This window comes from Sapajus apella, unplaced genomic scaffold, assembly GCF_009761245.1.
Source record: "Sapajus apella isolate SASKATOON/1434 unplaced genomic scaffold, GSC_monkey_1.0 scaffold26, whole genome shotgun sequence".
Classification (NCBI taxonomy): Eukaryota; Metazoa; Chordata; class Mammalia; order Primates; family Cebidae; genus Sapajus; species Sapajus apella.
In genome coordinates, this window is record NW_022436966.1 from 8828878 (window position 1) to 8853793 (window position 24916).

General features: G+C 36.6%; 1 protein-coding gene across 4 annotated transcripts in view; it reads right to left on the reverse strand.

Moving 5' to 3' along the window:
* The window catches only part of AFTPH (aftiphilin), a 72747-nt gene that overhangs the window by 21315 nt on the left and 26516 nt on the right, over window positions 1–24916 (reverse strand). For all 4 annotated transcript variants that reach the window (XR_004273009.1, XM_032291958.1, XM_032291957.1 and 1 more), the window contains exons 2-6: window positions 22225–24191; window positions 8267–8418; window positions 6713–6839; window positions 6278–6334; window positions 2583–2705 (exon numbers count right to left, since the gene is read on the reverse strand). Coding sequence is in view for 3 of the 4 variants with exons in the window: in XM_032291958.1 (XP_032147849.1) it covers window positions 2583–2705; window positions 6278–6334; window positions 6713–6839; window positions 8267–8418; window positions 22225–24159 (2394 nt within the window). In the remaining variant the exon portion in view is untranslated. The remainder of the gene's footprint in view (window positions 1–2582; window positions 2706–6277; window positions 6335–6712; window positions 6840–8266; window positions 8419–22224; window positions 24192–24916) is intronic.

Genomic DNA, 24916 nt, shown 5'->3' on the forward strand with positions numbered 1-24916 from the left:
ATATATATATAATTTTTTGCAAAGAGATTCTTTAGGAAATGTACTTCAGATGTTTGTTAAAATTTTTTTGAGGCAGGGTTTTGCTCTGTTGCCCAGGCTGGAGTGGAGTGGTATGAACACAGCTCATTGCAGCCTCAACCTTCTGAGCTCAAGCAATTCTCCCACCTCAGCCTCCCAAGAGGCTGGGAATACAGGCTCATGCCACCATGCCTGGCTAATTTTTGTGAGGCAGGGTTTTGCCATGTTGGTTGGCTAGGCTGGTCTTGAACTCCTGGGCTTAATCAATCCACCTACCTTGGCCTCCCAAATTGCTGAGATTATAGGCATGAGCCACCATGCCTACTCTGTTAAATATTTTAACCTGAGTCAGAGGTATGGTATCAAGCAAGGACCATACAATTCTGTGATGGAGGTCAGGCATCTTGGCACAAAATTCTAAACTGACACATTTTTCATTAGATCATGTGGACTACATTTTGTCAAGCCATAGTGAAACTATATAAGACAGATAAGCTATGACTAAGATAAAATACACAGTAAGATCAAATCAGAGGCAAAAATGACAGGCAACAGCTAACTGACACAATAAGCAATAGTTTAAGGGGTTGTAAAGTGGAAGTGGTTAGATGGATGAGGAAGCAAAACTAGGAACAAATGGTCTCAATAAGAACAGCTCCATTTTCAGTAAGTGTACCAAGCAGTTATTCAAAATACCTAACACTGTAGCAATAAGAATGCAGATAGAGGCAGGTATAAAAATGTGCTATAATTCTGAAGTATGCATACACAGGGCAGAACTGGGAGAGCAGTTTATAGCCAGAGGGCATATCAGGGCAACAAAATCAAGGTAACTAAAGACAGTCTACCTTCGGAGACATTCTGCCCAAGCCACCTTGTCTGCTGCCCAACCATCAAGGCCAGGCATTGTAAACACCAAGGTCCTCTGGCCCACTAATTCAGTGTTAGTAATAAGCTAGTTTTGAAGTAATGTTTAAGCTATGCCCAAGTATAAAACACAGTGGTACACAGCAGTAATATTAGATGTTTCTTGAAACACACCTAAAATGGCAGAACCTATGCTTTACACAATTTTTTTTTTTGGTCTTATTTGTGCTTTACACATTTTCTAAAGTATGTTCTTCAAAACATTAACTCTGCAGGTGTTACCACTCCCCTCTCCTCTGGTCTCTGCAAAAAAAAAGGTCCTGTGGCCAAGTAAATTTGAGAAATGAATTAAAATTAAATAAGCCATTCACTGCAGGACTGTTTAGTGTCCTTAATGTGTGTTGTGATCTCTAAGGATGGTTATGGGGTATGATATGAAGTATTTCCCAAACTTACTTTACCCTGGAACACTTTAGTGGACCATCTTTGGGGATTAATGTTCAATGGAAACACATTTTGGGAAAGGCTGTCCAAACATACACTTTTTGTGTTAGATACAATTAAAGATGACATCTAAGGTTAAGAAATGACAAAACATAGCAAGAAATGGTAATATTCACTTAAAAATACTAATCTTCTAAAAAAAAAAAAACAATACTTAACCAGCACTGAGTCAGTTTCTAACTTGATATGGAAACAGTACAAGCCCAAATGACCCATTTTCCCCAGATAAAAAGTGAGAGAAGACTTCATATTAACATATTAATCTGAAAAAAAATTTGTGCTTAAGTGTGCCAAGAGGGTAAAAAATATGAAAGGCAAGACAGTTTTCTGGCTGAGTGTGGTGGCTCACACCTGTAATCCCAGCACTTTGGGAAGCCGAGGTAGGTGGATCACCTGAGGTCATAAGTTCAATACCAGCCTGGCCAACATGGTGAATACCCTGTTGCTACTAAAAAAACACAAAAATTAGCTGGGCATGGTGGCACATGCCTGTAGTCCCAGCTACTCAGAAGCCTGAGGCAGGAGAATCACTTGAACCCAGGTGGCAGAGGCTATAGTGAGCCAAGATTGCACCATTGCACTCCAGCTTGGGAGACAGAGTGAGACTCCATCTCAGAAAACTGTCTTTTTTTTTTTTTTTTTTTTTTTCATAATCCATAGATTGTTTAAATAATTGTTTTGCTTAAACTCTAAAAACAAGTTTAAGGTAATAAACATACCTAACCTTTACTTACTGCTTTATAAAATTTCACAGGATTCCAGAAAAAAAAAAAAAAATACACATACAATGGCAGACTTATAGAGTTGGTGTAAATAGCGTTTCCTCCCAACTTTTTCTGTTGAAAATCCAGCACTTACCAGATTTGTGTCAGCAATTATCACACAACATTCAGACTGTAAGGGACTTTGGAGATACCTGTTTTAAACCCCTCAATCTATAGGTAAGAGACGAAGGCCTGCACAGGTTTAAGAACTTATCCAAATCACCCAGTTCTCAAATTGTGCTTTTCTGTTTTTGAAAATTAAAGACAATTTGTTCATTGTATTCCAAGGGATGTTAATCAAAATCATGTCCATCATTAAATCAAGCTTTAAAAATATTTTTAAAGCAGTCATAAATGAAGGAAAAAGGCAGTATGTCTGGATATATGTGTATATACATGCATAAACATATTTATACAAGATATTTTTACCTGGAACTGATCAGATGTACATGTGTTCATATCTGGTGACATGGTGGCTGTCTGACCGATGGAAGCTATTTTTTCTGCAGCAGAAAGTGGTTTCAATGGTTCCTTGGTGGGCTCTAACATACCCTGAAAAAGGAATATTAACCTTTAATGGGGGTGGGGGCACAGCCTATAAACTTAATCTATCAGAAAGAAGAAAGAAAAAAACAGGTCACTTGGAAAGTACTGAAGACAAAAAGGAACTAGTCTTAATTTTTTTTTTTAAGAGACAAGGTCTCACTATGTTGTCCAGGCTGGTCTCAAACTCCTTGGCTCAAGGGATCCTCCTGCCTCAGGCTCATGCCACCACACCAGGCTATTCTTAAATTTTATTAACTGAAAATCCTATAGCACTATAATGAGAAACATTTCACAATAATGCCTTTAGAATAAAAGTTTTCGAAGCAAGACTCTATTTTAAATCAGATGTTTTAAAGTACAGTTATTACTGTCACATGAAAGCATAAGCACAACTCAGGATGGGTGGGAGAGACAACAATATGTCACATCTAACCTCTAAGAATCCAACACTTTAATGACACTAAAATTACAGGAAATGGTACCCTTTGTACACACTACCCCATAGTGGTGTGCCTGGAGAAGCGAGAGCTGATTCTAAAACACGGCATATAATATGACATCTGTGTCCTTCAGCGTGAATTTAATGTTTGATACTGATCTCTGACAGCACTGGAGCCTTAATACTTAGTTCTTTGGACAGGCAAAGCACATCTATAGCCTTTTTAGAGAGGAAAACATCTTACAGGTACCACTGAATTTGCCACAAAATCTAATATACTTTTTTTTTTTTTGAGATGGAGTTTCGTTCTTGTTGCCCAGGCTGGAGTGCACTAGTGCAATCTCGGCTCACTGCAACCTCCACGTCCCGGGTTCAAGCAATTCACCTGCCTCAGCCTCCAGAGTAGCTGGGATTACAGGTGTCCGCCACCATGCCTGGCTAATTTTTGTAATTTTTAGTGGAGATGGGGTTTCACCACATTGGCCAGGCTGGTCTCAAACTCCTGACCTCAGGTGATCCACCTGTCTTGGCCTCTCAAAGTGCTAGGATTACAGAAGTGAGCCACCACACCCGGCCTAAAACACTTTTTAAGTAAGAAAGATAGATGTTCAGTATGGCTATAAAAGAGAAAAAAAATCAGCATTTTGCATCAACACTGTACCAAACTCAAAATGAGTAATCTAGGCCTGAAAAAAGTCTCTTACATGTTTTAAAATAATATCTGATAAGCTTTTGAATATTTATCAATCAAAGGTTACATCCTAGACAAAATCACCCTTAACTGGACCAAAAAGAAAAAATATTGAAAGCTGCTAAGTCATTAATATTAGAATCTGTAAATTTCTAAAATTTTCAGAATCACTGCCTTCTCCCTCCCCCAATAAGCGTAAACTAATGAAAACAATTTGCAGAATCAATTCTTAACAGTAGCACATCTAAAAGGCTTTGACCTAAAGCTAGAAAAATGAAATAAATTCATGGCCTAACTCAATACTATATGCATTATACAGGCTCTCTAGTATGCTCCTATGCAAAGATGATACATTTGGCAAACAATTACTAGTCTCAGCCAAGTTTTCTAGTTTGAATGATCACTTAAAGCAGTGATTCTCAAATTGTGATCCCCAATCAGCAGCTTTTGTGTCACCTTGGAACTTGTCAGATGTGCAAATTCTCAAGCCTATCCCAGAAATACTGAGTAAGAAACTGGGGGTGGTGCTTGGCAATTTGTGTTTTAACAAGTCTTCCAAGTGATTCTGATACACATTAAAGTTTGAGAACCAGTGGCTTAAATGATCACTTCACATACTATTTCTCCAGGTGAGATCAAAAGATTACTGAACATCTCATGCGTGTAAGGCACCATGGGTAAATTTCAGGTATAAATTTAAAACTTGATATTAAAAAAATAAGATTTAAATGAAAGATATCACAAAGACGGAGGAGGGGAGATACATTTATATTCATTCAACAAACTTTAGTATTAAAGCTTATAGAAATAGTAGCCATAGGTATGAGCTGACAGATGTGAAAATAAACCAGAAAAAAAAAAAGAAGTGGAAAAAAGCCCATAGAAATAGTAAAAACATTACTAATAAAGGTTGAAAAATAAAGCTTAAGTTTTAGCCTCTAACTTCTCACAGAACTGTTAATGGGCTGAGGCTACACGTAAGCATTAAGTGGGTCACTGCCCCTAATATGTTGAATGAAAGTGCCTACGAATTGAATTCCTAGTTCCATAATGTCAGCAACCTCTGGATCGCTACTCCTTGAGAAAAAAAAAATCCAAATAACCAAAAAGTTAAAGAAATGTCCAGTACTATACTGTATTTACCTACAACAGAAAACAATGTAAGGATCATCAAAGTATTTTTAAAGTACAAGATAACCATTTACAAAGGAGTAGATACTGATTTTAAAAAACAAAACTCAAGAATAGAAAATTCCACAAAACAAAATATTCCAATTCAAAATTATTTAGTGCTTATTCATGAAGAAAGTTTGTAGATTTTCAAAAAAGGTCAAGTTGCACAGCAAATTCACTGTCACATGCGCATAATGGGTTGTATAAATTTCTTTCTTCTTTTAAAACGGAATCTCGCTCTGCTACCCAGGCTCAAGTGCAGTGGTGCGATCTTGGCTCACTGCATTCTCCACCTCCCAGGTTCAAGTGATTCTCCTGCCTCAGCCTCCCAAATAGCTAGGATTACAGTTGTATGCCACCACACCCTACTAATTTTTTGTATTTTTAGTAGAGATGGGGTTTCACTGTGTTAGCCAGGATGGTCTCAATCTCCTGATCTCGTGATCCACCCATCTCGGCCTCCCAAAGTCCTGGGATTACAGGAATGAGCCACCCCACCCAGCCCGGGTTGTATATATTTCTATACCAAAGATTCCATCATTATTTTTTCCTTTATTCTCACAGTATTTTTTGCCTTATTTTCCATTTAATGATTATAGTAATGTTTTTAGTTTGATGGGTCATTTTTATTCATCAATAAAAATATATTTTTTTCATCAGTAAAAATAAAGACACACAAAAAAACACAAACATCAAACTTTAAAATGTGACTGATTCTTGAGAAGGAATAGAATGAAAATGCCTCAATTTCCCAGGACTACCTGGCATATATGAAAAAACAAAATTCAATACATTTAAAACATTAATAGAAAAACTAAAAACCTATTATGAGTCCTGGCTTATTTTCACTATAATTTGGCATTTCTAAGCTTTTATATACATCTATAGCCTTGCTATTGCAATATTTAAAATTAATAACTGGATTAAAACAAATTCTATCTTTATGGCTTCAGCTACTTCAGCTTCCTTTTCTTTAAAACAAGTTTAGAAAAGAAAAAGAATCCTCCAGAGGTGCATTTTACAGTTAAATATGCTAATATTATTAAGATAAAAATTTTCAATCTAAAAACAGTATCTGTAATTAATGAAATATTTTAAAAGTCCTGCGATCAGTATTTGATGGGATTTATGAGATTAAAAAAGATCTATTTATACCCTTAAGATTCCAACACTAAATGTCTTTTTAAAATACATTTCTATGTCATGCTGCATAAGATGATTTTACAGAATAAACGTAGTAATGATAAATACATGCAGAGAGATTTTTGTACTTACCAATCCTGCTGCATACATGGGCACTATAACAGGCTGCTTCTTATTGCCCGTGAAGAGCTACAAGCATGTGTTAGAAAGAACATACATTTAGAGAATAATCACACATTGAAATAGTCGTTTTAAAACATGCTTGCAATATTTTACTACATATATTGTGAATGATAAATTGATGAAATTTAAAAATTGCCCATATGGGGTTATATTTTTTTATCTCCCAAATTCCTTCATTTTATATTTAAGAAAAACAGACAATTTTTTCTAAAGATAACTATTGATTAGAGAAAAAAGTAGGTAGATTGATGTTTAAAAGTCAGCACATTCAATATAAATGAACATTTAAACCAAATATTTGTTTTCTGAGGAACTAGCTTACTACAGCTTAAACAGAAGTATAACAGAATTTTAAAGCACCCACAGGTTGATTAAAAGACTCACAATGTTTCGGGTGTCTATTCCCAAGGAGCACAAAAGCTTCTTGTTGCTATGGGAGCCGCCCCACTGGTATCTCAAACCATGTGCATCATGGATATCCTGTAGCTCAGTCCACACATCTAGCAATTCCCTGCAAAGGCCATGATGAAGCCATCAACAATCGGTTATGCAATAATGTTCACCATGAGTTCTACTTATAATAAGGCTGTGACATATTACACATTCCAATTACTCTTGTGTTCAACATGAATGTATAATTATTTAAATGAAATCAAGAGCTAACACTTATTAGAAAACTAAGGCAGGGCACAGTGGATGACGCCTGTAATCCCAGCACTTTGGGAGGCTGAGGCAGGCAGATCACCTGAGGTCAAGAGTTCAAGACCAGCCTGGACAACATGGTGAAACCCCATCTCTACTAAAAAATACAAAAAAATTAGCCAGGTATGGTGGTGGGTGCATGTAATCCCAGCTACTTGGAAGGCTGAAGTTGGAGTGAGCCACAATTACTCCATTGCACTCCAGCCTGGGTGACAGAGTGAGACTCTGTCTCAAAAAAAAAAAAAAAAAAAAAAAAAAAAAAAAAAGTTATTTCATTGTGAAATTTCAGAACGTCGGCAATAAAAAAATCTTAAACTATAAATTTAATGTGACAGTAGAATAAAATTTTACCTCCCATCTATCTTTTTTCTCAGAAGACTATTTAGAGGATGTGCTCTCTCAAAATGGGATCTAAGTGAAGGGAAGTCCCAAGACAACGTATGTGTAAGCCCATATTGAAACTATTCTAGATGGGAGCAGAATGATGAGGGGTTGGATCACAAGTAAAAGTGTATGAACAAGCTCTTAATGGGTAGGGAAACACTAAGTAAATGAAAACGAGAAATCTAGGAAGAAGTTGTACCATAAAGAAAACAGTGGCTTAAGAGTGAACAATATATACATGATTATAACAATGAAAACAGCAAATAAGAAATTAACCAAAAATTGATATATGGGGAAGACGAGGGGAGGAAAATAGCAGAGGTAAGATCTAAATTTTCATTTATCATTCTAGTAAGTAAAAAAATTATATGTAACATTAACTGAATAGAATATTGGCTTAGAAATATAAAAAGAAATAGCTCAAAAGTAAAGAGGCAAGGAGTTGAAGTTTTTTAGAACAACATGATTAGATTTTGACACATTGTTTTTGAGCCCTATTTTTTTTTTTTTTTTTTTTTTGGACATAGAATCTTGCTCTATCATCCAGGCTGGAGTGCAGTGGCATGATCTTGGCTCACTGCAACTTCCGTTTTCTGGGTTCCAGCGATTCTCATGCCTCAACCTCAATCCCAAGTAGCTGGGATTACAGACATGTACCACCACAACCTGCTAATTTTTTGTATTTTTAGCAGAGATGGGGTTTCACCATGTTAGTCAGGCTGGTCTCAAACTCCTGACCTCAGGTGATCCACTGTGCCTGGCCTGAACCTTACTGTTTTAAGATAAACTTATAAATTAGAATTGCTGAAACTAACAAAAACACATACTTTCTAAAAACTGTCTCCTACTTACCCACTGTCAGGTAAGGCCTCTCTTGTTTTTACTGGCAAGGTGCTTGTTTCCAGCAAGTGCTTCAGGGAAGTGACTTCCTCTTCAGCATCAGGGACAAGTATGGAAGGAAAACATGCTTCGAAAATTCGCTCCAGGCGGTTTAATAAAGCTGTCTGCATCAAAACACCCCCCAAAAGTTTATTTTAATTAAATTTTGATATCATAGTTATATCATTAAAATGCAAACACATGCATTCCCTGTCCACTACTGTAAGAGAGGAAGAGAACCACCACTCAGGTACAGAAAACACTAAGTGAAAAGAATACAACTACTCATGAAAGAATCATTCTAAATGATTAAATAATGATGATGATCATATGTAGGTGACAAGTAAAAGGTAGCAATATGCCAAGCCCTAATACCTGGTACTTTATGTGCATTATCTTAATCTGTTACAAAATTCTCCGAAAAAAATTATTACCCAATTGTATAGTGAGAAAGCAATCTCAATGTTTGAGCAAAAAAAAAAAGTACCAGGTATTAGGGCTTAAAAAACCCAAAGAGCATTTATATTCTTTCCACCACACTGGAATGTTTCTTATCACCACTCAGCTACTCTAGATTTAGTAACAATAAGATCGGTGTGCTTGTGAAAAGTATTATGCTATTATAGCTAAACGATCATTTTCTTGGACATAAACAGGAATTTTGAAAGCCTTTTGGAAATACGTTTGCTACTAATAATATAAACCAAAGTAGGAAAGAATATTTCAATTTTTACTGATAAAAAATTCAAAAGCTCATTCTTCATTTTGGTGATATGTGTTATCTTTTAGAAATTCCATTTCTCTAATTGTCTTTGTTGCATGTATATGTATATATTTTTTAACAGAATATTACTTTTCCCCTAAGTAAAGCCTGCATATTCCCCAGAGTATTTTCAGCAAGAACAAACAGATAAATTTCTTGGCATTTATTAAGCATTTTTATTAACTGAAACTTGCTGGATTTAGAGCAACTTACTTTTTTGGTACCTCTAAGTTTATTATACATGTGCAACCTACAATCACATTTATTCCCGTTTCTTAAGTGTATTTCAGATCCATGTAAAATATTTTCCAACTCAGCCCAATTTACCATTTAAACATCAACTGGGAATACAAACTGTTAATAAGTTAAAGCCTGTTGTAAGATTAAGTTTACTACTGAATTGACAGATTGTATAAGCAAAATGCCACATCATGGTGGTACTTCCTGCCAAGTAACAAAAACAAGTTGATGCTTGATTTCTGTTTTGTAGTGCAGTGAGCACCCAGGAAAATTGAAAAAAAAAAAGAAAAAAAAAAAACAAAAAAAACCAAAATCTCTCTTTTGGAAGCTGTACCAGAGCAAAAACTTAACACTGCATAATTAGTCTCAGGGTACTCTTCTACTAATTCTACAAAAGTTACTCTCATATCGTCATTATATTCATATGTGTGATACTAGAAAAGGTTCTCACTATCAATTTTGAACCCTAAGTAAAGGGTAGCCTCAAAATCCCAAGGCAGGCGAAACTTCAGTGTGTCAAGGGGCCCTTGCTCTCACTTGTCTCAACAGAGGGAACGGACCAACATTATTTTTAAAGGGATCAGATAACCACTTAATTGGATACATGATAAGCACTGGCTCCTCTTGGGCAGGGAAGGTAAACAAAAAACTCACATATGACCAAATTTTATTTCTCTGTAAATTAAATCTTTCTTGTATCCCCTTTATCATCTTTTTAATGGGATAGGAAAAAAATGTTTACCACAGGAAGAAAGAAATGACCCTAAAACACATCCAACCATTTGGGCAATGTTACACATAACTGACAGGTGTCAATACACCAGAAGAATTCTCAAATGAACGGAATGAAGCTGAGGAGAAGAAACATTATATTAACTTAATCGTCCCAATTTTTATTTCTTCTTCAGGCTTTTCCCATAAAGTTGTAAGATGAATGGAAATTTCTAAAGAAAGTTTCATTTATGTTTAGGATTAGGTATTACATTAGATTGCTCCAAATCTGATGTTGAATGAGGTTTAGCAGGAGATTAGCAATCTTTTCTATAGAGAGCCAGATAGTAAATATATTAGGCCTCATAGGCCATCTGTAAAGAAATAACCACGGATATATTCAATGAAACTTATTTACAAAAACAGGCAGCAGGACAGATTTGTCCTGTGGGTCATGGTTTGAGGTAGAGCAATAAATAATAACCAAAATTTAATAACAGCATTGCTGAACACAAGGAGGGAAACTCCTCAACAATTTCACAAGAAAGCAACTAATAAAATGAACAAAGATTTTTATTAAAATTAAACTTACTCTGACATTTTAAAAGTATATCAACTTCTGGCTAGGTGCAGTGGCTCACACATGTAATCCCAGCACTTTGGGAGGCTGAGGTAGGAGGACTGCTTGAGGTCAGGAGTTTGAAACCAGCCTGCCCAACATGGTAAAACCCTACTACTAGTTAATGCCAGTAAGTAAATGACTGGTATAATTATAACACTTCAATAGAGGGCTGCAGATCCAGGGGCTAAGACTCCAGTTTCTGCATTACTTATTTTTATTATATTTTGAGACAGAGTCTTACTCTGTCATCAAGGCTGGAGTGATTCTCCCAGGTTCAAGTGATTCTCCTGCCTCAGCCTCCCAAGCAACTGGGATTACAGGTGCTTGCCACTGTGCCCGGCCCAGTTTCTACATTTATAATCTGGACATATCAGGGTCTATCTACCTCACGAGGTGGATGATAATTTAGAGGATTAAATACTTGGCACCCAGGGTGGCAGAGGTGGCAGCTTTTATCATTACTACTGTTATTATACAGATGACACATGTAGACACAGGTGGCTTGCCAGGGAATGAATAAATGAGTGTCAAAACTAGAATCAAAACTCACCAAGGATGTTTCTCTACCATGATTTAGCATTCTAAATCACTATGAAAATACTTACCTCAATTTATCAATTTCTACCATATATGACATAACAAGAAATTAAATAATCCAAGTATTTTGCATCCTTCCCGAGAATCATCCTACTGAGCTGGAAATAAAAAAGTACCTAGTTTTTAAGTATCTATTTTTAAGAGTCTCTTCTATAAACGAAACCTGCTATGGTTACTCCTTGTAGAGTTTAAATTTTGGATACTGGTGGTTGGCTTGCTGGCGTTATGACTTAAATTTTGATTACACTATGTATCACACATTAGGTGTTTAGAGTAGTTTGCTTCCTGGCCGGGCGTGGTGGCTCACGCTTGTAATCCCAGCACTTTGGGAGCCTGGGGCGGGAGGATCACGAGGTCAAGAGTTCGAGACGAGTCTGGCCAACACAGTGAAATCCTGTCTCTACTAAAAATATTAAAAAATTAGCCAGGTGTGGTGACCGGCGCCTGTAATCCCACCTACTAGGGAGGCTGAGGCAAGGCAAATCGCTTGAACCTCGGAGGTGGAGGTGCGAGACTCTGTCTTAAAAAAAAAAAGAAGTACTCTGCTTCCCAAGAAGCACAGTGCAAATAACTAGATAAGTAGAACAGTTACAAGAATATAACTAATAGAATATAACTAATAGAATATAACTAATAGAATACTCAAAAGAAGAGAAGTTAAAATAACCTACCACAAGAACAGTTTGTCTTATGATCAGACAGGTTTGTTTTTTTCAGGAAACAGATTTTCCTAAACAGACTGTAATCAGACCCTAATTTTTTAAAGAAGTAATTGTTATTTTGAGCATAAAATCTGAGCACTTGGGATAACAGGTGTATCAAAACTGTGAGAGTGGCAAAGGTTTCAAGTTTGTTTTTCAAAGATTATTTTGGGAGTACAGATATTAAATATTTTAATCTGTTTTAAAATACACAATCCCCCTCTCAACATTATCAGCCCAGGATAGTTTAACATATACAAATAAATCAGTAATAAAATTCCGTATTACATCAAAACTCAAGTTAATAAAGTAAAATATTAAACTTGGATTTCTTCTAATGTTTATGAATAAAAAGGAACTTTGCTTATATTACCCTGCTTATATGAACTCCTATTTCAATACAGCAGATATGCAGCCATAATGGGAAATCTTCTGGTTTTGATTACATGGGGACACAACACAAATCTTCAAACTCCTTGTAGCAGATTAATACAGAAAAAGGTTGCATCAAACGGTGGCATTTATTAACATATTACAGTACATGTAGACTTGAATTAGATGTAAAATTCCAAGAAATAGATGCTTTATTATTTAGAACTAGTGGTGAAGACAGACTGCCTAAGCTCTAGCTTCCTTAGGCATGTAAGGCAGCATAGGTAAAGCAAACAATATCATTTAACATAGTTGAGGAAAGTGGGAGCCTAAATTTAGCAACAGATCAAAAGATGTACTCTGAAACCTACTCAAAAACTGCAAAGGCTTGCTACAGTGCATCATAATTTTCATTTAATGCTCATGTAGTGCCTACCATGTGGCAGGCATAATTCTAAATGCTTTGTAAATTTTAGCTCATTTAAGTTTCAAAAGAATCATATGAGGGAGGTAACAATATTGTCTCCATTTCCTGGATGAGAAAAGCAGAGCAGAAAGAGGTTAACTTCCCTGTGGTCACATGAATATTAAGTGGAGAGGCTGAGTTCTTACTCAGGAAGTACAGCTTCAGAGTAGGTGCTCTTAACCACAGTATTATGTTGTCATCAAAGCAGTTCTAAGTCTAATTTCTAAAAATTACAAGAGCTTTGAGGGCAGGGACTATGTCTTTTTCTTGAATTTCTAGTACCTAGGTTCCTGCACATAGTTGGTACAGGAATGCTAACTAAATTAATGTACACTAGATTAAAAAAAAAAAAAAAAAAAAAACACTTTGCCTTCATTTAAGACTGCATGGGGCATAACTGATCTACTTATAAAAGTGTATCTTATTGTAAGCCATCTAAATCATTTTTATATACACAGGTTGGGCATATTTAAATAATTATAATAGCCAAATGTCTTCTATGTACCATATTATGCTTGATGCTCTTCCTCCATGAATCTTCTAAAAGAAACTCCACAAGTATTATTGTTTTCATATTACAGATGAAGCAACTATAGCTCAGGAAGATTTAGATAATTAATCATAGCCTTACTGCTGGTATAGTACACAGCAGAGATTTGATCCACAGTCTGACTCCAAAGCCTACATTCTTTTCAATAAATCATGTTTTCCCCACATTTTTGTGCCCTTTCAAACATTTCTAGCCATTATTAGATAGCGGATTCACCTGTTAAATGGTGGGGTGATAACTATGCTTAAAGCAAATGATTTCATCTAGCAGTACAATTCATCGTTTTCAATAAAGTTAATTCTTACTAGTCAGTGCTGCACTCTGAATATGAGGGTGACAAATAAATGTACCCATACTTAGCATACTAAATATTTAGCTGATGTTAACAATACTAAACATCAAATTAAAATAATATTCACAACAATTACTTGATTTTTTTTTTTTAAGAGATGATCTCACTCTCTCATTCAGGCTTCAGTGCAGTGGTGCCATCACAGCTCACTGCAGCCTTGAACTTCTGGGCTCAAGCGATCCTGTCACTACAGCCTCCTGAGTAGTAGGACCACAGGTGCATGCCACCAAGCCCGGCTAATTTTTATTTTTTGTAAAGATGGGGTCTTAACTACATTGCCAAGTCTGGTCTTGAACTGTTGCTTCCAAGCAATCCTCCCACCTTGGCCTCCCCCAAGCACTAAGATTTCACATGTGAGCCACCACACTCAGCCCCAATTCCTTGAATTTTAAATGCCATCATCTTCCAAGTAAAAAGAGGAAAAATAGCCCTCAGTTGTCCTTGAATATGGAATAAACTGGTGACTGGCTAGCTGAATACCAGTTTACACAACTCAGTCATGCCTTTTCATTCATTTAAGTACTGACTTCTAAGCCTGGCGAACAGCAGCACATCTGGCTATTAAACATTTTAAAAACTGGGGCTCTGATAAATGTAGGACTAAAAATCAAATGCTCTTCAAGGCAGGTGCCATACTCCTTTTTCATTTTCTCTATTAATGTCCACTGCTATGAAGCCAAGTAGAGGAGCTATGCTACTTGCACAGAAGGATACTTGTGCTCAGATGAGTTCCTACCTATCAAAACCATTCTGAATGGAAACTAGCCCAAAGCAGGAGCTTTCGCTCTCAAAATAGCCTGACACATAAGTATACTGGCAAGAGCTAGAACTAGGGGGTACTCCCACACAAATTCAGATTTGCCTCCCTATTTTTTTTCTCTAAGATGGAGTCTTGATCTGTCGCTCAGGCTGGAGTGCAGTGGCACGATCTCGGCTCAGTGCAACCTCTACCTCCCAGGTTCAAGCGATTCTCCTGCCTCAGCCTCCCAAATAGCTGGGATTACAGGGGTGCACCACCCGGTCTAATTTTTGCATTTTTAGTAGATACAGGGTTTCATCATGTTGGCCATGCTGGTCTTGAACTCCTGACCTCAAGTGATCCATTCACCTTGGCTTCCCAAAGTGCTGGGATTAGAGGCATGAGCCACCATGACTGGCCCCTCCCTATTAATTTCTACTGGTAACCAAAAAACATATTTTATGGAGAAAGGGCTCACAAAAGTTGCAATGCATCCTTGGCTATACCACGTCTTCAAAGGTTCACTGGCTTTTATAGCTTTTCCCCCTTTCCCAATTTTCTCGTTTCTCATATATTCATTTTCCTATCAGGGTCCTTCATTACCTTGAATGTCTTTGTAATTATTTTTATTTTTTAAAACCAAATTTGATTTCTGGGAAAGCAAAAAATGATTACCTAACGGTTTAATTCATCAGTGGGGGCAAAGCTTCATGTATGAATTGACAACTTTTACTCATTCCCAATTCTGTCATGTCTTTATGTCTGGGGGTAGAGGAAGAAAGTCCTGGGGTATATAAGCAGCCATTTCACTTTATCCATTTTATCTAATTGCAGAGCTTCCCAACTGGCATGTCTTAGTCACAAACAGGTTACAGTCTTCCAAAAAATCCTGAAAGCTATAGATGGATATAAGGTGTTCCCTCTTGTGATGGTTAAATTTATGTGTCAACTTGACTGGGCCATGGGGTGCCCAGACATCCGGTCAAATATTATTCTGGGGTGGAGCACAGTGGCTCATGCCTATAATCCCAGCACTCTAGGAGGCTGACAAAGGCAGATTGCTTGAGCTCAGGAGTTTGAGACTGTCTGGACAACATGAAAATCCTATTTCTATAAAACAAGAATTATCCAGGTGTGGTAACACACGCCTGTAGTCTCAGCTACTAGAGAGGCTGAGGTGGGAGGACTGCTTGAACCCAAGAGATGGAGGCTGCAGTGAACTGAGACCATGCCACTACACTTCAGCCTGGGCAACAGAATGGGACCCTGTCTCAAAAACAAACAAACAAAAAAAACCCCAAAACACATTATTCTGGGAGTATCTGTGTGGGTGTTTCTAGATGAGATTACATTTGAATTTGTAACCTGACTAAAGCAGCTGCACTCCCTAACGGGGGTGGGCTTCATGCAATCAGCTGAAGACCTGAATAGAACAAAAAGGCTAAGGGGGAACTTCTGCCTGATTTTGAGCTGGGACTTCAGTTGGACTTGAACTAAAAAATCAGCTCTTTTTGGATCTTAAGCCTGCTGGCTTCTGGACTGGAACTTACTCCACTGCTCTCCTGGTTCTTAGGCCTTGGGACTCAGACTGGAACTACACCATCATCTCTTGCGTTTCTAGTTTATGCACTGTGGATTCTGGAACTTCTCAATTTCTAATAATCAGCCTCTCTCTCTCTCTCTCTCTCTCTCTCTCTCTCTCTCTCTACTACCTTCACTCCTACACTCCCCCTCCTTCCTCCCTTCCCTCCCTCTACACATACCCCATTGCTTCTGTTTATCTGGAGAACTCTAATACTTGCCTATTTTATAAATGACTACATCTGGGCATAAAGAGATTAAGTGTATTGCAAGTTTCATTCAGCTTTTTAGAGAGGTGTATGTAGAGGTGTATTCAAGTGCCTATCTCCTTTAAAGGGCAGCAGGTCCCTGAATAATGTCATTTTGTTGTAATGTTGATGAGAAAAACAACTGATTCCTGGCTGCAGCCACTATCTGTGTGGTTTGCACATTCTCCCCATGTCCACATGGGTTTTTTCTGGGTATTCCAGTTTCCTCATACATCCTAAAGATGTGCACATTAGGTTAATTATCTAAATTGTTCCAGTCTGAGCGAGTGCTGGTATGTGTGTGTGCGAGTGTGCCCTGCAATGAAATGGCATCCAGGCCAGGATTAGTTTCAGCCTTGTACCCTGAGCTAGAGGGATAGGCTTTGGCCACTGGCAACCCTGAACTGGAATAAGTAGATTGCAAAAGGAATAAATTATAAAATAAACATCTGTGAAGTCTACAATAATCATACAAATGCACAGCAATAAATGATGCAGTATGAAAGTGCCCAATGAGCCTGCGAGATTTGACTGTTTTTGAATTGACTGGTGGTTAGGAAGTGCTCCTTAGATAATTTTTGCTTTGCAAACATTTATCCCTTGATTTTACCCAGCAGTAGAACTACAACTGCTGTCACTCACTGATTCACCAAAAACTGGGTAATTATGTTTCTTGTTTTTATTAATCTTTCTTAAATGTAAGTACACTCACATTTACTTCAACGTTTAATATTAGAAGTGCTTTGTGTCTAGGTATTTAGAAGTTCAGTGATGTTTCTGTGACCAGAAAGATGCCATAGTAACTCTTGTTTATGTCAGTTAGCCTATGGCAAATTGGTTTTGTTATATGTCCCTTCGCTTAAAGTTGCAGTTTCCAAGACCCTCTTCAGGATATTAAGTAATGATTTAAGTATTTTATATTTAAGGTAATTCTTAATATTCCTTCAACATATTTTCAGTTAGTTTTTCTTTCTTACTTAGGTACAGAAGTTGATTAATATCAATAGTTTTAATATTGATAGCATTAGGTTTCACAGTCAAGTGGAAGTTTAGAAGAAACATTAAAATCCACTGGGTAATTTAATCTTCCATTTAAGAGGATATCTTATGCTGCATCACCATTAAATATTAAGTAAGCTATCAAGTACAATCTACAACTATATACTTACCAATCCCCAATTTCAAGCTATATAAAGAGTGACTAGTTGTAATATTCACCATGCTCTAAACATGATTTTTTCCTTCTGCACAATTTCTGAATAAATATAATGAAGCATTTCTATTTTGAAATTAAACACCAGATAGTCAAATTTTCTAAGGGGAAAACAGCAAAAGGAAATTCTATCCACATAGTTAAGTAGGCAAAGATCTATAAGGCTAAAGTCTTAGATCTTAATTCCCTTATTTTGTTGCTCACTTGTTTTCAGTTGCATATTCAAATGTTCACAGGAGGGAAAACCTGCATAAATATTAGCTAGATGATTAAGTAAAGATGAAAAGGTAGGACTGGTTATATGCAATTTAAGAACGTTGAGTTTCTGTGCCTGTAATCACAGCTACTTGGGAGGCTGAGGCACAAGACTCCCTTGAACCCAGGAGGTAGAGGTTACAATGAGCCCAGATTGCATTGCTGCACTCCAGCCTGGGTGACAGAGCAAGATTCTGTCTCAAAAACAAAAACAAAAACAAGAAAACTAACTTAATCTTGAACTAACACAAGCCAAGGTATTAGTAATTCTCTTTTTTGTGACACTTAACTTTCAAAGCTCTCCAAATATGTCTTCAGCTAATAACATTTTCCCTGTAGGATTATCAACTGGATGTCTAATAAGAAAAAAATAACTCATAGCCTCCTTTTCTATAGCAAATTAATATAAATAGATTACTTACCAATTACCTAAATTTCTAAATGATACCCAGAAGAATATTTTAAAATTTTACAAAAGCTCAGGGTTAAACGCAATGCTTATGACATTCATTATCTCTTTTACCATGTATCTGTGAAAAAGGTGTCTTGGCTATTTCAGTCAAGGTTTCTTTCTGAAACATAAACAACAACAACAAAAAAATGAAGGCCAAGGCGGGAGGATCACGAGGTCAAGAGATCAAGACCATCCTGGCCAACATGGTGAAACCCTGTCTCTACTAAAAAATACAAAAATTAGCTGGGTGTGGTGGCGTGCGCCTGTAGTCCCAGTTACTTGGGAGGCTGAGGCAGAAGAAATGCTTGAACCCAGGAGGCGGAGATTGCAGTGAGCCGAGATTGCGCTGCTGCACTCCAGCCTGGCAACAGAACAAGACCCTGTCTCAAAAAAAAAAAAAAAAAGAAAAAAAGAAAATTTCCTGGTTTCCCAGGATAGAAAAAAAAAAATTTAAAAAAAAATTGTAAAAAAAAAAAAAAAAAGGACTGCCTTGTTGCTGTCATTTTATTGTTTTAAATCTTTACCCAAAAAGTGAAGACCTCATTTTCATTTGTATAATGGAAATACCACTACTTACCTTCTTTACAGTTTATAAGAATGTTAACAAAAGAATGACATACACTAAACTCTGGGTTTTCAGAAAAAAATAATTTACCAAAGGGAGAAGATATCTATTTCTCAATCATGTTCATGTACGGCTTTTACATTAAAGCTCAAACCCTCTAAGACTGGCTGGACCCACAGTTGAGAATTAGACTAAGAACACTTTTTAATTTTGAAAGAATTCTTCTTGCTTGACTTTTCCCTACCTAAGTAACAAATTATTGCACTAAATCCAAGGAAGACATATTTATTAAAATCTAAGACAACTTTTTGATGGGCTAAAAATAGAAAGTGCTAAGAAATGGGGACATGGATAATGTCACATACCAAATAGTGAAAAGTGGAAGAAATCTGAAATGACCAACTACACCGTTTGTCTGACTTCACAAAACAAAGATTTGTTTTCTATGCTTGTTTAATTAAACAAATTAAATCAAATTCCCATGTTTAATTAAGCTCTGACTTCTAAAACACTCACATTCTATCAAAGTAAAATTCAGACAAAACCACTCGATGACATTTTGTTCAGAACACTTATTGCATCCAGGTAAGACTGAACAGGAATAAATCATTTCAACTTTTACCACTAAAAAACTTAAGTGTTTACTGTTACTAATATGTGAGGAGGCCGGGCACAGTGGCTCACGCCTGTAATCCCAGAACTTTGGCAGGCTGAGGTTGGTGGATCACCCGAGGTCAGGAGTTCAAGACCAGCCTGGCAAATATGGTGAAACCCCATCTCCAGTAAAAATACAAAAATTAGCCGGGTGTGGTGGTGTGCACCTGTAGTCCCAGCTACTCAGGAAGCTGAATCAGGAGAATCACTTGAACACAGGAGGTGGAGGATGCAGTGAGCTAAGGTCGTGCTACTGCACTCCAGCCTGGGCAACAGTGCAAAATTCTGTCCAAATTAAAAAAAAAAAAAAAAAAAAAAAAAAAAAGTGAGGAATTCTGTGCTGTTCTGAACATTGTCCAGAGCAACTAGAAAAAACAGTTTAAGAAAAATACTAATAAATCTAATTCTCTCCAAAAGGACTAAATTAATGTACTTTTCCAGCAGAATCCGAAGCCCAAGAAAGAGTGCTGGCTGCAACTCTCCCTCACAACAGCAGGTTAAGAAGGAAAGTCTTTGTTCAATCTTTATCCATCTCTGATTCAGTCACTTACTCAGCAGGGCTTACCAACTTTCTTCCCAAACTTCTGGCGTCTTCCAGCAGTTTCTCTTTCCTAGCATCCAAATTCTGTTCATTTTCCATAACCCATTTGCCAAAATAAAAGCAGAAGGCCTGAGCCAAACAAATCTCAGAAAGTTTTTTTTTTTTTTTTTTTTTTTTTTAAAAGACAGAGTCTCTTTCTGTAGCCCAGGCTGAAATGCAGTGGCATGATCTTGGCTCACTGCAACCTCCACCTGCTGGGTTAAAGTGATTCTCCTGTCTCAGCCTCCTGAGTAGCTGGGATTACAGATGCATGCCACCCTACCCAGCTAATTTTTGTATTTTTAGTAGACACGGGGTTTCACCATGTTGGCCAGGCTGGGCTCAAACTCCTGATCTCAAGTGAACCACCCACTTCGGCATTCCAAAGTGCTGGGATTACAGACATGAGCCACCAGGCCTGGCCTCAGAAACTCTTAATGCATCTTGCCACATCTATAGTTCCTCTTTTTTTATAAAAAATAGAAGCATACTATAAAATTCTTACTTTCTAGCAGATTGATTTTTTCAGTCATTTAAAAATTTCATTTTATCTTCACAAAAGTTCTTTGAAATAGACATTATCTTCTTTGTGTATACAGCTGAGTTCAGAAGTAACCTATCCAAAATCATGAGGCTGGGTCAAGATTCAAACTCACATCTGCCAAATTCCATGAAGCCCATGTGCTTTATTATCTCCTATATCTGGTTATCATATTATATATAAATAATTTCAATCAACTTGTATAATGCAAGAAATTCCTACTTGAAGTGGTCACACTTTAAAAAATTCATTATCTGATAATGTTAAAAGTTCTAAGACTACAAATTAAAGATCATCCAATACCATTGTCATCCTATCCTCTACTGAGATGAAACTAAATAGGTAAACGGTTATGTCAAAAGCAACAGTCCTCATTTAGCATCATAATTAGTTCATTTCTTGTGTAAAGGGCAAGGTTCTGCCTAAATAATAAATTACTCAATAGAAATAATGTACATTAGCCAAACTATATAATAACTGAATTAGCAAATTAAACTACTCAGACACAAAAACCAACTTAAAAAGCCATTAGCTATGTGCACCAACTGGTAATACCATAATTTCTCTAGTATCTCACTGTGTCAAAGTTATCAAGGCAATGGAGTATAACAATTTCAATTATAAAGACTTTGGGAAGATTTCTAGTTGAAAATGGTTTTCTTAGCAAAAGATAACTGGAGAAATAAAGTTTGTAGATTCTGATTTTATTCACAGTATCTTTAAGATAAGCTTGTGGATCAGGTGTTAGTTACATATATCAATTGTCAGTATAAAGCAGTGATGTTCAAGAGAGTGCCCTCTTTTACACCTCTGGAGTTGAAAAAAGGTAAAATTTGGCACAGGGTACAACTCTGGACTAGGGAACAACCTAGATATCAAGCTACACCTCTAGGGGTGACTTTAGGTCAAAATGAATCTTAATGAATCTTTTCTGAAAAGGTCTGAACCAAAAAAGGATAATGTATAGGAGCTAAGGGGTAAAAATATTCTCCCTGACACACCTACTCCCTAGGAAGGGATAACAAGTACATTTGTAAGAAAGCATAAACAAATAAATACAACTACAATAAGTCAACTGATAGTTGTTTCTTATTTTAGGACTAAACCTTAATTCATCTCATACCCTCACCCCAAGTCTTTTAGTAGCTGCTAAATTATGAGGAAAAAAAAAAAATTGCTTTCTTCTAGTTGTTTTTCTATTCTTCAATTCACTGTAGCCTTTGGCACAGAATGAGGTTTCAAATTCTCCTTGTTCTCTCCTGGAATCAAAACCATACTTGAATCTCCTAGGTTTTTGATGGACAAAATTAACAATTTTTTCTTAAACTTAAGAAAAATCTAAATCTCAGTTTAGCCTCTTTTAAAATCACTGTAAAGGGTAAATACTGAAGGATTTACTGGAACTGTTAATTAGCTAATAAGTGTGGGGATTTAAAAAAATATAAATGGTATAGTCACCAAAAAATCCAAGTTAAGGAACATCTGTAAATATTAAAGAAACTCATTGAGATAAAGAAAAATCTTAGTACGCTTTACTATAGAACTATTTGTAGTTTCCCAAAGGGTTGTGAAAAATGTAACCAATCCACAAATCAGACAGGCATTACACATCATATTGAGGCTCCTTTAACAGGTACTCAGTTGAAAAAATATATTTTGAAAAGCTGAAATTAGAAGCCTCCACATAAATTAATAAGTCATACAAAATAGAGAAAATTAGTAAATACCTGAACTGAAGCGGCTGATTCCTGTAAATGGCCACTAGCAACTGCTCCTTTGGAAGTTGCTGAGGGTACACTGTGCGTTTTGGGGGTTCCTGAAGTATCAATATTTTCATCTGTCCTATGTGACTGCCAGGCTTCCTTTCGATGGTGAGATTCAGCAGCCTGCTGGTCTCCAAAAGCAGCCCAAGAACAACTATCTTTTTGTTCATCCTCAAAAGCATTCCAATCTACAACTTGGCTAGGACCAGCTGAACTGAAGTCTGCAAAATCATCAGAGTCTTGAAAACCATTGCAGTCATCTTGAATATTTGGCACAGAATCAAAATTTCCAAACTCACCTTCTTGCCCATTTTTCAGTTTTGAAACAGGTTCAGTGCCTGTTCCACTAGATTTTCTTGCCAAGTGACATCCTTCTGATAAATTATCAGAAGTCTGTTTTAGGTCTGACTTTGTTAATATCGTCTCCTCTTGGCAAGAAACAGCATTTATATCCCCAAATTCTCCAAAGTCATCACCTGGTTCACTAAAATGTGGAAAGTGCTCTGAAGATTCTTCAAAAGTGGCATCACTCATTGAATCTTGAGTACCAGTAACAAAAGGTGGAGTTGAGCCACTGGCAGTGCCAAAGTCACCAAAATCACCAAAATCATCTGCATTGGCATCACTGCAAGTCACAAAGTCATTACTACTATCACCATTTTTTACACTTACAGAATCATCCAAAACATTTTCTTCTGTGGGGTCAATGTTTGGGCTTTGGAAATTAGTAAACTTTCTACTTTCTTCTTTGGAAGAACCAACTTCATCATCAGAAGTTTTAACAGAATCCATGCATAGGTGAGCACATTTAGAAGTAAATAAGTCAAGTTTTTCTTCAGTTTTACATTGTTTTCTCCTAATGGCTTCTGAATTATCAACTGAGTCCACCAAACTCCAAGCCTTTGATTGAACACTTGCCTGTAAAAATTCATCCTGTTGCAGGGTTGGAAGGCCTTGTTTTTCAACACTGAAAGCTCTGTTAGCCACTATGCTTATTTCTGAAACACAAACCTGATCCTCTCCATCAGTGTCTCCTTTGTTATCAAAGCTTCTACCCAAAGACATTTCTTTTACAGAATTCAGTTCATTGACTCTATTAATTTTATTGTTTTCCTGAATGGTTAGTGCTTCTCTATCATTTAAAACTGCACATCCTATTTCTTCTAGTTGTATCCTTTCCTTTTTGGAAAATGTGGCAAAATCTGCAAATTCATCAGCAGGACTAGGTACAGAGTCTAAATTACACTCAGTGCTATGAGTGCTAAGAGGCTTCCGTCCCTTTGAATCAGCTATGTTGTCCAGATCATCTCTTCCCTGAGGATTTACAGTTTCCAACACCGCAAACCCATTTGTTAGAATTTCCAGACAAGGAGGCTTTTCACCATTGCAGCTCTCTAACTGCTTGTTTTGATGAACAACATTCATATTAGTTCTAAAATCTCCTGGAGAGAAACTTTCAAGTGTTCCAACATTCTGTCTCTGCTCCACTATTTTATTTAAATTTCCTGGACTTTCCATGCCATCAATGGAAGTCTCTAATGTTTTAGATGAAATTATTTCTTTGCTGGTGGTAGAAAGTAAAACATCAGACTGTCCTTTCACAGGAGCAGAAAGTTCAGCAGTGATGTCTTTATCATTACCATTTTTAATGGACTTAAAACTTGTAAGGCTATCTACATTTTCTGAGAATTCATGAATTGGCATAAAATGGTTTGAAGGTACAAACTCTTCCTTGGGACGTGTATAATCTGCTGTATCGAAATCAACAAACCCTACACCAGAAGGGCTAACTTCTGAAAACCCACCAAATTCCCCAAATTCATCATCATCATCATCCTCTGCTCCATTGTCTAGTGGTGGTGGGGATGAAGAATACATTCGAATGATGTCTGGCTCCATTGTTCAGTTGCTTTCAAACAATTAATTTACACCTGTAAAAAAAAAAAGATGATTTTTTTTTTTTGGAGGGGACAGATTACATAAAACAAGATCTTTCAAAATTTTCTCAAAGCTACTTTAAAACAATGCAAATTTACAATGCTCTACTTTGTCTCTTTTTTTTCCTTGACCATTTCCTGCATGATGTTTTGTATCTTTTAATCTAGTTTTCTCTTAGGTGAAATTACACAGCTATAATATACTGGCAAAAAAAAAAAGTTCTCTTAGACTGTATGTTACCAACAGCATGGTAGTACATTAATGAAATTTGGGGATTCCAGAAAATTCTGAATATATACTTACAAAAGTACACCTACAAAATTCTCTCCTGGGCATGTGCTTATTCTGTTAAGTTCTCCTTCAATTCATTAAGGATTCAATGTTTGCCTTATGGATTTGTATGAGTTCTTTATATTAATAAGTAAAAGGCATAAAAATGACATCTCTCATAATTGCTATAAATATTTTCTTCATTTGGCTTTTCAATGTTTATTTCTGACCCAAGCTAATTTTAAAGTAACTTTTAATAATTTGAAATAGTTTAAGACTCAAAAGAAGTTGGAAATATGAGAGTTCTTATGTATATTCCACTCAGCTACCCCCAGTGGTAATACAGTAATACGGTAATAACCATAATACACATGGTCAAACCAGGAAACTGACATCAGTACAATACTATTAACTCAGGTACAAACATTGTTTGGATTTTACCAGGTGT